The 13,749-nt window shown below is 40.3% G+C and overlaps 1 protein-coding gene across 1 annotated transcript in view; it reads left to right on the top strand.

Annotated features, from left to right (window-relative positions):
• The window catches only part of MYO5C (myosin VC), a 103,299-nt gene extending 91,892 nt beyond the window's left edge, over positions 1-11,407 (top strand). Inside the window, exons 36-41 of the mRNA XM_018575964.1 lie at positions 162-251; positions 2,545-2,695; positions 3,718-4,000; positions 6,559-6,733; positions 7,228-7,308; positions 11,013-11,407. Of these exons, the coding sequence (XP_018431466.1) occupies positions 162-251; positions 2,545-2,695; positions 3,718-4,000; positions 6,559-6,733; positions 7,228-7,308; positions 11,013-11,165 (933 nt within the window). The 3' untranslated portion in view covers positions 11,166-11,407. The remainder of the gene's footprint in view (positions 1-161; positions 252-2,544; positions 2,696-3,717; positions 4,001-6,558; positions 6,734-7,227; positions 7,309-11,012) is intronic.
• Positions 11,408-13,749: the final 2,342 nt, after the last annotated feature.

The following is a 13,749-nucleotide window of genomic DNA, read 5'->3' as shown; positions in this document are numbered from 1 at the left end:
GCAGTTAAAGTGATCCGAAGGATTAGCCGTTCAGCTACATCCTTCGGGTCTTTAGTGAATAACCCCATAATGACATGTTATAATATAAGAAATCTGTGAATTTATTACCTAGAAATCTGCTTTTTTTACTACAAGGTTTTTTATTTGTTTATTTTATGTAGGAACATGCAGATGATTTTGAAATGTTGTCTTTCTGGCTGTCCAATGCACATCATTTCCTTAACTGTTTGAAGCAATACAGTGGAGAAGAGGTAGGTGCAAACAATCTAGGTGCATAAAGAAAAATGTGGTTTCAGATGTCTCACTGTATAGTTCAGTGCTCCTATCTCAGCCCAACTGTTACTCTCTAGACACCTGCCTATATGACAGGGGACTTGCACTCTTCACGCCTACTTTATTTCTTTTCAGAGACTTAAATTGCTTTGCAGATCTGAGCAAATGAAATGCAATCTTTTATTTTAATGCAGGTCATTATGCTGCTTCTATATTTTGTAAGAAGTTTTCCAGAAATTGATTTACAGCTGCTTACTATTAATCAAAAACATTTTTTACATTTCTTTGCCAGTAACGATATTGACATTTTGTAGCACTTTTTCTGCCCTAAAAAGCGCTAAAAAAATGCCCCCCCCAAAATCCCATTTATTTCTATGGCCCTGCTCACATCTGAGCATTTTGTCGCAATAAACAAAACGACTGTCGCTGGAAAAAGTACATGAGCTTTTTTGGGCATATTACAGTTCGATTTGGCCCCATAGACCTAATAGGAAACGATTGAAAAAGCGCAGTTGCTGTGTTTTTGCATGCGTTTTACGCTCATTTGCTTATTCATGACAATGAGCTTCAATCTGCTCACAAAAGCGTGCAATCTGATTTATGCGCATGAAACGTGCGTACAAATGTGCAAAAAGCGCACAAAAACCTGCGTAGAAACGCGCATAAACGCTGTCACCTAGTTGTGACCTCAGCGTTAAGCTACTGAAAAATAGTGTTTTTAATGCTGTCTGTATTTCCTCTAACTTTTTGTTCCGTTGACATGTTGCCTCTGGGACAGGAAGTGAAGGGAATCGCCTCAACAGAAAGCAGTAAAACCTGACAGAGGTTCTTACCCTTTCCCGCTCTATGTAAAAGTAAATAAAGTTAGGCTGGAGATACATTTTAAAGGAAATGTGTGCTGAGAGCAATATAAAGGCAGCCATTGCTGAATTATTTTTCTAAAACAAGCTAGTTGCCAGGATCTTTATATATATAATCTGATTTACTGACCTAGAACAAGATTGCAGAGCAGGTGTTCTGACTTCAATGGCTATGTGTCACAGAAAGTTGTGACACCATTGAAACAGCATGACTGCATGGCAATAACTATTTACAGATGGAGATTAGCAGCGACAGTCACTGTAGTTTTTCTCAGCACATGTTCTCTTTAAGTTACATTCAGTGAGTTACAGTAGGGAATGAGATGAGAGTGAACAAGTAAATAAGACTAATCTATTTTTCATCAATGTGTAATCCAAAGTCAAACTTTTCAGGACTCATATGACGCTGATGTCTTAAGTGTAGGACATTTAGGAATTGATTACTAATGTACTAAAGAATGTTTTCCACTTAAAGTGACTCTATATTCAAGAGTTACATTTTAAGAATGCATTCAAGTACCTTTACTATTAACAAAAATGTATCTTATTTGTGTATCACTCGGCTGTAGATCCTCAAATCATCTCTGAATTGGTGCTGACATTATCCTTCCTTCAGAAGGGTACTTTCTTTTGTTCCCCATGGTCCCTGTGTGTTTTGTAAAGTAGACACCACTCCAAGCTCGCACCCATGATAGACCATTATGGGAGTGAGCTTGGAGCGGTGACTACTTTACAACATACACAGGGATCATGGGGAACAAAAGTAGCCACCCTCCAGAAGGAAGGGCAGTGTTAGCACCAATTCAGAGATGATTTGAGGATCCACAGCCAAGCGACACAGTAGGTAAATTTATGTTAATAGTAAAGGTACTTGAATGCATTTTTAAGATTTAACTCCTAAGGTTAGTGTCACTTTACAGCTATGCTAATTTTTTATACCCAATCAAGTAATTTCTCTACATTGTGTTTCTTTGAATTTTGATAGTGCTGATGAACCACATTTGTCCTTAGGTTTCAGAGGGATGCCATTACACTTTCCCAGTTTTCTTTATGCAAATATTTCTAAGTGTGCTTAAAAAATGGAGTAGAAACAGTATAATGAACACATAGTTAACACAGTGCCAAAGTCCTCATGTTCATAATTCAAGACTATAAAAATGTAACAGTGCAAGAAACTGGAAGAAAACTGGACTTTGAGTTGAAGTCTTTTAGCCCTCCACCAAATATAGCTTCACTTGGATACACACATATAGGTGGGCACAGTGCCAAAGTGTTTCTATGAATAGAATGTAACACTGCTGAGAGTGAAGCTTACTGTCCAATTTCCCAAACACTGACACCCATGTCACTGTCTTTTCTGTTCTCATTCTGTAATCTCTGCTAATAATCCTCATGTGCTTCCATTTTGCAGGAGTTCATGAAGTACAATGTGCCACTTCAGAATAAGAACTGTCTGAAGAATTTTGATTTATCAGAATATAGACAGATTATCAGTGATCTGGCTATTCGTATCTACCATCAGTTCATTACAGTGATGGAGAACAATCTCCAGCCAATGATAGGTAAGGCTGGACTGTGAAAGTGTTTATCATTTGAGATGGCAAATACTTAGGTCACAAGAAATTCTACCCATAGGAATTCTCAATAGAACAAGTGCATTAATCAATGGAAACCAATGAGATTTAAAGGAGAATTATGAGGCGAGTGATTTTTACTCAGCCTCATAACCTGAGCCGACCTGTGACAATGAAACTGTCACAGGTCGGCTCCGTAGATCAGGAAGTGAGCGAACACATACCGTCGGTCGCTCACTTCTCGATCTATCCCTGCAGAGAGCCGCGACTGTCACTCACGCCTCCCTGCAGAGATTCCTCCCCTGTCCGATCCTCCAGCGCTGCCTGGTGAAACGGATGGGGGAGTGGGCGGGCACAGCTGGCTCTGCCTCTGGATAGGCAGAGCCAGCTGTCAATCCCGCGGCTGGGTGGATCCAGACAGTATTGTCGGGATCTGTCCCGGCTGCGGCGTCTCAGTATACCGCGGGCTGTAGCTCGCGGTATACTGAGCTTTGGGTCATTGGAGAACACTAGTTTGTGTTCTCCCGTGACCCTTAGGAGAACTATGGGGAAAAGCACTGACCCCATAGTTCTCCTTTAAGTCAGACATGTTCAAGTTGGACACCTACTGGCTGCTGTTCTCACATCTAAAAGTTGTGTAATAGGTCAGCTGACTTTAGGATAAATGTAGGCATGAAATAATTATTGGCATCATTTGTGCTCTTTACACTGACCTCACTAAGTAGAATTTGGAGCCTCACGGTGGTCTCTGTGGAGACTTACAAAGGATATGCTTAGTGAAGCACAAGAGAAACTTGTGGAGTTTCTTGGGTTGTTGACCATGACTATTAAGGTGGTAGCCTGGGCATAATTCAGACTACTTATGTCAAGAGCAGCTGAACCTCGTGAGCTCTAATAGGTAAACTGGCTAAGTATCCATCATCAAGTGTGTCTCAGGTACAATGGCAAGTATTTGTAATGATACTATGGATTTGTGCAATTAAAGGCTTTCTAATGATGCATTATTGCAGTGCCCGGCATGTTGGAATATGAAAGCCTTCATGGAATATCAGTCGCAAAACCCACAGGATTCCGCAAACGCTCATCTAGCATCGATGACACAGATGCGTATACCATGACGTCCATTCTCCAACAGCTGAGTTATTTTTATACCACCATGTGTCAGCATGGCATGGACCCTGAACTTCAGAAACAAGTTGTGAAGCAACTATTCTTCCTGATTTCCACTGTCACACTAAATAGCCTTTTCCTGCGTAAGGACATGTGCTCTTGTAGAAAAGGAATGCAGATAAGGTATGAGCATTAATCATAAATATGAATAGATTCATTTGCAGTGTACTCATTTTGTCATATTTTATTATACTGTGCAGGATTTAATGGCAAAAATACTATTCGGAGCAACAAGGTTAATGTTTCTAGCTTTTGGAGAAGTCCATATACTGACTGAAAGCCTCCCTTTCTGCACATTGTGAGGGTACATTGTCTACCCAGAAATGTCATTTGAAATATGAGCAGTATATATTCAAAGGTTTTTTTATTTTAAAAAAAGTCAGTGTTTGGATAGCAATTAGAAGGGCAAACACTCAGTGGAAACTTATATGTTTACCAAGAGAAAATCATTTTTCGGCACCAGTTTGGCACAGAGACTGCAGGGATTTGGTGTTTATAATATATTCATCTTGAGAGTGTTGGGAGTTACTTAAGAGTTAGATTAAGGATTAAGGTTAGTGGGATAATTGGGTTCAGGGTTTACATTGGTTAAAGTTATGATGTAAATTTGGGATGCATTCGGTGCCAATACCGAGTATTTGGGCGAGTACGAGTACCCGCCCAAAAGCTCCAATACCAGAACTTCCGGTCAGAGGAAGATTTCCTCTGACTGGCAGTGCTGCGAGGGAACATGGAGCCAGCTTCCCGGCCAATCAGGAAGCCGGGAAGCAGGTAATTACTTCCCCCCCTGCATCCTGATTGGCCGGGAAGCCATCTCCATGCTGATTGGCTGGGAAGCCAGCTTAGTGTCAGAAAGCAGATAGAGGGTTGAGACAAACCATTTAGCCCATCTAAATGTGCAGGGCTTGAAAAATCCACTCATCCACTCGTCTGTGACGAGAGGACGGCGGAGCCCGACGAGCAGCTTCCCGGCCTTCCGGCTGGCAGTGACAGCTGTACTACTGGCAGCTGTCACTGCCGTTGCCAATCCCGAGATCTGCTGTGCCCGATGCGGCCGGGACCGGCAAGGCTCTGTGACAGGAGATCAAAGGGAGATCAGTACACGATCTCCCTTTGATCTCCTCTCAGTCCCGGAATGCTGATGAAGCAGATCTCTGCTACATCAGCTTCCCTGGGGGTCCCTAGATGGCATTAGAGGTCTTGGAGACCCCTGATGTCTTCATAAAGAGGACCTGTCATGTAAATTGGCTATCACATAGGGGGATTCTTAGCCCCCCCCCCATGTGATAGCAATAAAGTTGTGTAAAATAAAAAAAGTAATACAACAATTAAAGAATCATAAAAAAATAAAGAACCATTAAAAAAATGTTTAAAAGAAAAAAATATATATTTTTAAGTCCTCCGCCCCCCACATACACAAGCATATATGCGTCGGGTGCGCCTACGTGCGAAAACAAGGATTGTGTCCATTGTGCCGCACATGTTACATATAAACGCGAACGTCGGAGTGTGAGCAATAATTAATGACTGATAACACTAAACTTAGGAGTGCTTAAAGCGCTTTAAGCGTTGCCTATGGCCAATTTTCAGTGTGGACGTTTTTTGCAATTTTGCGGGCGCACGCAATTTTAAGGCTTGACATGTTTGGTGTCTATTTACCTGACTTGACCCTGTCTTTTATGTTTCACCAAAAATATGGGTAAGAAAAGATGTTTTCTAACATAACGTAGGGGAAACATTTTTTAATTCGAAATTTACGGTACTTCTTTTATTATATAGTAAAAAATAACCCCCCAGCTGTGATTTTATATACCTCCAAAAGAAAGCTGTCTGTCCCCAAAAAATGTTAACATAAATTGCAAGTCTATAGTCCGGTCATGCTGACTGGTGACATTTTTGACTGACTGGTGAGACACCCTCAAATTTTTCAAGCCCTGTAAATGTGCTAGTACATCTAACACCCTTTTCACAGGTTGACAATGCTGTTGCTCAAGGCTGGATCCATCTTAAGAGAGGAAGTGTATTACTGGCCGGATCATCAAGTGAAAATAAAGGAAAAAAAGGCTGAAAGGATTTAAGTAGGGATGTTCAGATACCAGTGCAGATACCAGGCATTTTCAAGAGAACTACCAGGGTTGCAGAGGTTGCAGCTGCGACTGGGCCCTGGTTCTTCACTACTGTCCTGAAATCACTAGTCTGTATTGTTTTAGAAAAACTGTCACATGACACTAAACAAAAAGGTATCAGTAATTGGTATCTGTGAGTACCTGCACAAGTATCAGTACTTGTACTTGGTTTGGAAAAAATAGTATCAGTGCATCTAATGCACCTAATATATATGTATAAAACAGATCATACATTAAAACTTGGATGCACAAATCCCAGGAGCTCCGTATGCTCCTTAAAAATGGCAGCTGCCTCCTAACTTTTGAGTTTTTCTCTAGTCTAGTCTTGGAGCTGGAAAGGTATCGGTACTTGCACCAAGTACGGTACTTGGTATCTGAATATCCCCTGATTTAAGCATTGGTAAACTACAGAATATGGCATTTGTTGTTGTTTTTGGGTTTAGATACCATATCTTATATTCAGTTACAAACTGACTTTCCACTGGTTTGAAACATTTTACTCAAATCAATGTCACTGCTATATGCTGGTTCTTGATGGATGTTGTTTAACTGTAGATGCAATATAAGTTACATGGAAGAATGGCTGCAGGGGAAGAATCTACAAGGAAGTGCAGCCAAGGAGACTCTGGAGCCCCTTTCCCAGGCTGCATGGTTACTGCAGGTGAAAAAGATCAAAGACGAAGATGCCAAAGAAATATGTGAGCGATGTACGGCTCTTTCCCCTGTGCAGGTATGGTTTACACACTTAGTAAAATCTTTGGTGTCCATTTGTATGCATGATTCAACATGGCCATATAAAGGCAATGCTGCTTTCTTTTGAGTAGAAAAATAAAAAACATTTTAGGATATTATGAGTAGGGATGCACCAATACCGGTTTTTCGGTATTTAGTACGAGTACCGATATTTTTTGTTCGGTACTCACCGATACCGAGTACTGATACCGGTGCCATGTTCCCCGATTATCAGGAAGCAAGGCAGCGGATCATGACCCACTGCCCGGCTTCCTGATTGCCTAGGAAGCCAGTGTTCTATTGAAAGAAGGTAAGAGGTAAGTATCGGAGCATTTGGGCGAGTACTCAGTATCGGCACAAGTATTGGTATCGGTCATCCCTAATTATGAGTATGTTGTTTCATTTTGTCTACCTGGGAAGGGTGTGAAAGGCTTAGAGTGTAATTTCAATTTTATAAAAAGTTTTTTTGTCTTCGTTTTTTTAATGCTGTAGATTGTCAAGATCCTGAACTCTTACACTCCGATTGATGATTTTGAGAAACGCGTGACACCTTCATTTGTACGCAAAGTTCAGGTAATATGATTTTGAGTTAATTTTAAGAGGCAGGCTGGTATGTATAGTTGCTCCGGCTTTTAAAACTCAATTTTTAAAGCACAATACAAAACATGTTGCCTTAAACAATGATTACATTTTTCAGATAATAAAATGCGTAAACATTGTTTACACACTGCTCACCTAAATGTCTGTCTTTGTTAGTAAGAGCGACACAGACGCATTTTAAAGCAGTTTGTTGTCAAATTCCCTTCCCCTGCACAATATACAGTATCTCCCAGAAGTGAGTACACCCCTCACATTTTTGTAAATATTTTATGATATCATTTCATGTGACGATACAGAAGAAATGACACTTTGCTACAATGTAAAGAGTGCACAGATTGTATATCAGTGTACATTTGCTGTTCCCTCAAAATAACTCAACACACAGCCATTAATGTCTAAACCACTGGCAACAAAAGTGAGTACACCCCTAAGTGAAAATGTCCATTTAGCCATTTTCCCTCCCGTGACTTACAAGTGTTACTCAGGTGTGAATGGGAAGCAGGAGTGTTAAATTTGGTGTTATCGCTCTCACTCTCTCACTGGAAGTTCAACATGGCACCTCATGGCAAAGGACTCTCTGATGATCTGAAAATAAGAGTTTTTGCTCTACATAAAGATGGCCTAGGCTATAAGAAGATTGCCAAGACCCTGAAACTGAGCTGCAGCACGGTGGCCAAGACCATACAGCGGTTTAACAGTGCAGGTTCCACTCAGAACAGGCCTCGCCATGGTCGACCAAAGAAGTTGAGTGCACGTGCTCAGCGGCATATCCAGAGGTTGTCTTTGGGAAATAGACGTATTAGTGCTGCCAGCATTGCTGCAGAGGTTGAAGGGGTGGGGGGTCAGCCTGTCAGTGCTCAGACCATACGCCGCACACTGCATCAAATTGGTCTGCATGGCTGTCGTCCCAGAAGGAAGCCTCTTCTAAAGATGATGCACAAGAAAGCCTGCAGACTAAGGACATGGATTACTGGAACCATGTCCTGTGGTCTGATGAGACCAAGATAAACTTATTTGATTCAGATGGTGTCAAGCTTGTGTGGCGGCAACCAGGTGAGGAGTACACAGGCAAGTGTGTCTTGCCTACAGTCAAGCATGGTGGTGGGAGTGTCATGGTCTGGGGCTGCATGAGTGCTGCCGGCACTGGGGAGCTACAGTTCATTGAGGGAACCATGAATGCCAACATGTACTGTGACATACTGCAGTAGAGCATGATCCCCTCCCTTCGGAGGGCAGTATTCCAACATGATAACAACCCCCAAACACACCTCCAAGACGACCACTGCCTTGCTAAAGAAGCTGAGGTGATGGACTGGCCAAGCATGTCTCCAGACCTAAACCCCATTGAGCATCTGTGTGGCATCCTCTAAAGGAAGGTGGAGGAGCGCAAGGTCTCTAACATCCACCAGCTCCGTGATGTCGTCATGGAGGAGTAGAAGAGGACTCCAGTGGCAACCTGTGAAGCTCTGGTGAACTCCATGCCAAAGAGAGTTAAGGCAGTGCTGAAAAATAATGGTGGCCACACAAAATATTGTCACTTTGGGCCCAATTTGGACATTTTCACTTAGGGGTGTACTCACTTTTGTTGCCAGCGGTTTAGACATGAATGGCTGTGTGTTGAGTTATTTTGAGGGGAGAGCAAATGTACACTGATATACAAGCTGTACACTCACTACTTTACATTGTAGCAAAGTGTCATTTCTTCAGTGTCATCACATGAAATGGTATAATAAAATATTTACAAAAATGTGAGGGTTGTACTCACTTCTTTGAGATACTGTATATCTACGTACCTTTTTTCCAAGGGTCGTCTAACCAGTCTGATTATTTAATTCCTCCTGCACTGAATGGTGCTCACGTTGTAATGTTTTGAGCACTGTCAAGTGTAATCTAAGTCCAGGCTGGCATGATGACATCCCCCCTGGGACGGGTGCATGACAGACTGGGCTCAGAGGAAGTCGATTGAATGATGCTGGCTGTTATTTAACCAAGAACACTGGTGGCATGAGGTTGCAGAAAGAGACTACTATGGCAGACAGCTTTGGCTTGGAAGTGAGTAATGCAACAGAAGCTGTTTTTTTATTTTTAATAATGCTGTCCTTTTTCATTTTAAATACAAAAAGAAATGAGCTTTAAATGACCCCGCACTGTCATTAAGGATTCCCTTTAACAGTTATTAACACGGTTCCTTGATATTTGTAATATTTGTGTACATACAATAAGTCATCACCACTTGCTTACTTTGTTCTTTTAATCAGTAAGCAACTTCTCTTTGGCTCATATTTTGTGCTTACTGTACTGCTGTAACTACTGGAGTGTGACATGTAAAGCAGCATAAAATTCTCCTCTCAGTTTTGAATAGTAGCCCACACTTGATTCATTGATGTGTTAAAATCAGTTAAGGTGAGCAGGTGCAAGAATAACTGATCAATGCAGCTTATTTCAGCTGTGTCTTCCATACAGAGTATGAAGAAGTAGAAGCCATTTGTGTCATGCATTATATGAAATCACCCTTGGTAAAATGTCATTCATCTGCGCCTTCTCTCAATAAAAACAGAAAATGACAGGGCGCCTGCCCTAGTGTAAAATCGTTATTGAAGAGTGCGCCTTCTCTCCCCCTGTCCAATCACAGAATTCCATGTACTCTGTGACTAGAATACAAGACATTTTAATAATGGGGAAGGGGGAGAGTGAGTGACCAACCGACCGCTATCCCTACACTGTACAAGATGGGATGTTACAGCAGCAGAGCCTGGAAGATCAAAGCTGACAAAGAGTTTTAGCATCCCTAGCAGCCCTGCGGATGCAGTATATCAAGCACTAGATGTAACTAAACTGGACCAACCTAAAGTAAAAACATGTTTTGTTTTTTTGGGGGTTTTTTTTAACCTGGAGTTCAGCTTTAATTATGTTATTTGTGGGGATTTAGGCCCCTTTCACACAATGTTCCAGTCAGGTCTTTCAGTCAGTTTCCTGACAGATCCAATCGAAACCCTTATGTTAGTCTTTTGCTACTGTTTACATACGATTACTTCCAAGTCTGTCTAGGTCAGCATAAAAAAACAAAACTAAACAGAATTCCATTTTGGCGGACCTGAATGGGACAAATCGGAGGCAGTCGGATGTAAACAGACACATTTCCGCTTACATCTTACTCCCCATGGAACTAACATGGATCCAGTTAGTTTCGTTTTTTCCTCCATCGATGTACGAAAAAAACTGGACATGGATCCCCACAAAGTGACATCCGTTCTTTTCTGCTTTGATCAGTACGGATGGCACCCGTGTGAAAGGTGCCTTACTTTTCCAATTTGCTTTTGCCATTTGCACCACAGTTTAAATTTTTTATCCCAAATTCTTTATCCCAACAATCTTGGTAGAAGAAAAATATATTGGATAAAACCTAAAACATAAGGTTCCTATTCTTGTTTAGAAACAATACAGAAAAGAAGTGGTGACACAGACAAGAGTTGTATGTCATGCCTGTCTACACTAAATATTTCAAAGCAAAAGGTTTTATAATTACATGCAATTATGAGATGATGTCACTTTTTCAAGTATTGTTGCAGTTTACCTCAAATGTTTTGCAGATCATTTCTTTTGATACATTATTCATTGTTTGTTTGTACAAAGTGGTCACTTGACATATAATTTAAATGTTCTGTTTAATATTTCAGTCAATGCTAAACAATCGTGAAGACAGTTCCCAGTTAATGCTGGACAGCAAATATCTCTTCCAAGTAACATTTCCATTCAGTCCATCTCCCCATGCTCTGGAGGTGATCCAAATTCCCAGCAGCCTCAAACTTGGCTTCCTAAAGAGGATCTAAAGCCTAAGAAAGAACTGCACTTTCTTTGTCTACAGACACGAGGGACACGTGAAAGCATTAATCTGTGGATGAACTGGCTAACATTCTTTATTTGGGAGTATTCATGGTTTTAGGTGGGATTTCCCCAGATTATTGTGTTTTTAATTGATCTTTTCCAACAAACAAATAGTTTTTTTTAAATGAAGGATTTTCTGAGAAGAAATTACAGCATTTCATGCAAACAAACAGACAGAAAAGTTCCATATTAACATGCGTTACTATGCTATGCATCAGGTGTTGGCAATTACAGAGTTTACATTGTATATGTTTTATATATGAACAAGTTTTATGAACTGAATATAAAGTGATACTTTTCAGTGTATGTGTCTGTCTGCGTTTTTTTGTGTTTCTGGGTAGATTTTGTTAAAGCACATCTACAATTCTAAAACAAAAACCCCAGTTTTCTACCTGGTATATAGATAAAAGAGGTGACAATACTACAGATCACATTAACTATCACTTGTCATCGTTCAAGATAAGACTACTGTTTGTAATACTATTTAGGATTTTATAATTTGTGCAAATCTGGTATGAAATTCTTTGTATTGGCTATATTTATCTTTCTAGATAATCAAAACATGAAAATTATGTTTTGTCAAAATGCCCTGTATCGGGCCCGATTCCGATGCTAGCATCGGTATCGGGACATCCCTACTTATAATATCTATGAGCATGTGTTAATGTTTTGTAGTGCTAATCATTTATTACAGGTTGAAAGTACAGTATTTCTAAATGTGCAGAATATATCTGGATATTAACATACATAAGTAATAACATCAGAGATTGTTGATCCGGGGGATATCCAATTGCCTTAGGGGATCAGGAAGAAATGTTTTCTCCTATTTGAGCAAACTAAGCAATGCAATATAAAGGAGTTTTTTTTGCCTTCCTCTGGATCAAATGTTGGAAACTGGGAATAGGGTTCTGGAGGTTTTTTCTTTATTGAATTTTTGCCAATTTGGTTTAACTGAGTAGATTTATTTATTTTTTAAACCTATGTAACTTTGCTATATGTTTAGTAAGTTTTTTTAATAATTTTTTTCGTGAAAATGGCTTTTTTCATTGGCGATTCTCAGGCATTTCGCATTAGGACACTTGTGTTTACTCAAAACCCTTTCTGGCAGAATAATGATTTTTCCTTTTACACTGTACTATTTGGTCTATTCAACTTGGTCTCCCTAATGAGACCCTGTTGCTAGACCATTCATTTAATCAAAAATGTCCCCATAGAATTAACATATTCAAGCGCATTTTTACTGTAAAAGCCTCCCATTGTGTAGATATCCAAAAGCCGCCAGACTGCCGTTGGCACCTGTAATCTTGGGTGTGATGTCGGCTGAGTTAGAGCTATCATTGAAGTCACATTCTATAGTATTCCCCTTTGCTAAGTAAAAGGTTATGAAGGGTGTAAAAACTGGGGCCAGCACAGAGAGTAATTAGACTCCCAGATGAGGAAAGAACTGAAATATGCAAGGAGGCTCTAGCTGAACTACAGAATTAACACTTTCTGGAATAGCAAAATTTTCTAATGAGTTCAAAGGCACATTGCAAGTGAATAAATAATACATTGTGGTAATTTTCCTTACACTGCTTGTAAGCATTTAAAGTAGAACTATTGACTACCATTAAAAACAATATATGCTAAAGCATCTAATCCCAAGTACATCTGCATTTCAGTTTTATCGTAAAAGTTCCACAATATCTCATGCTCTTGCCAGTGAAATCCACCTAATGCAGCTGCCTGTGATGGTGTGGCAACAATACCGCACTGCTCCTGCTGAATCTGCCAAAATTTGAGACATGGGTGGCCTTGTCGGCCAGTGTAAGAATCAGAGGAGCTGGGTGGAAAACTGTCAGATACAGTCACTGTTTGGGTATGCAGGCAGTGCACGGTGCTGTCACCTCTCAAAGTACAATAGCTGGCAGTGCAGATTTTTCCTTCCACACGGTTTAGTGTAGATGCGGGAATCAGGTAATTTCTATCATTCAGAGAAATGTAGCTTACAGCAGTAAGGATCTAAGATGGCACAGTATAAAGTCGGCTGCACAGCCACTAGAATTTACATTAATTTGTAATTATTGGGCCAGCATTTTAGTCCAGGAAGTAGATGCTGACTCCAGATGATACATCAATAAACATGCCAGCAGCCTTTTGGGAAAGAAAATAGATAAATCGTTTGTCACGTGGAGTACCTAGCATGCATGTATTCATAACACTGATGACAAATTGATCCTATGTCCACTATAACTGTTAAATGGTGATGCTGAGCCTTTAGAGTGTTTTGAGTGCTGATTATCACACACAGAGGTTAGTAAAGCTTGTGTGATGTTTTGGGGATATTAGCAAAATGGTGAGCTCTTAGTAACCACTTTTAAAGCCGATTTAACATGGAAGCACAGTCTTTTTTGAAAAGACAGTCCTTTAATTCTTCTACAAACAGAAATTAGCTTTCCATCAGCAAAATGATACACAAATGCAGCTTCTCTTTTAGCAAAGTAAATAGATAGTCTCACTAACGAAAGGTAGGCAAGGTGTCGCATTGGC

The sequence above is a fragment of the Nanorana parkeri genome, unplaced genomic scaffold (assembly GCF_000935625.1).
Source record: "Nanorana parkeri isolate BGI_ZX_2015 unplaced genomic scaffold, ASM93562v1 scaffold55, whole genome shotgun sequence".
In the NCBI taxonomy this organism is placed as follows: domain Eukaryota; kingdom Metazoa; phylum Chordata; class Amphibia; order Anura; family Dicroglossidae; genus Nanorana; species Nanorana parkeri.
Note: the sequence above shows the minus strand (reverse complement) of the source record. Positions and strands in the feature narration are given on the sequence as shown.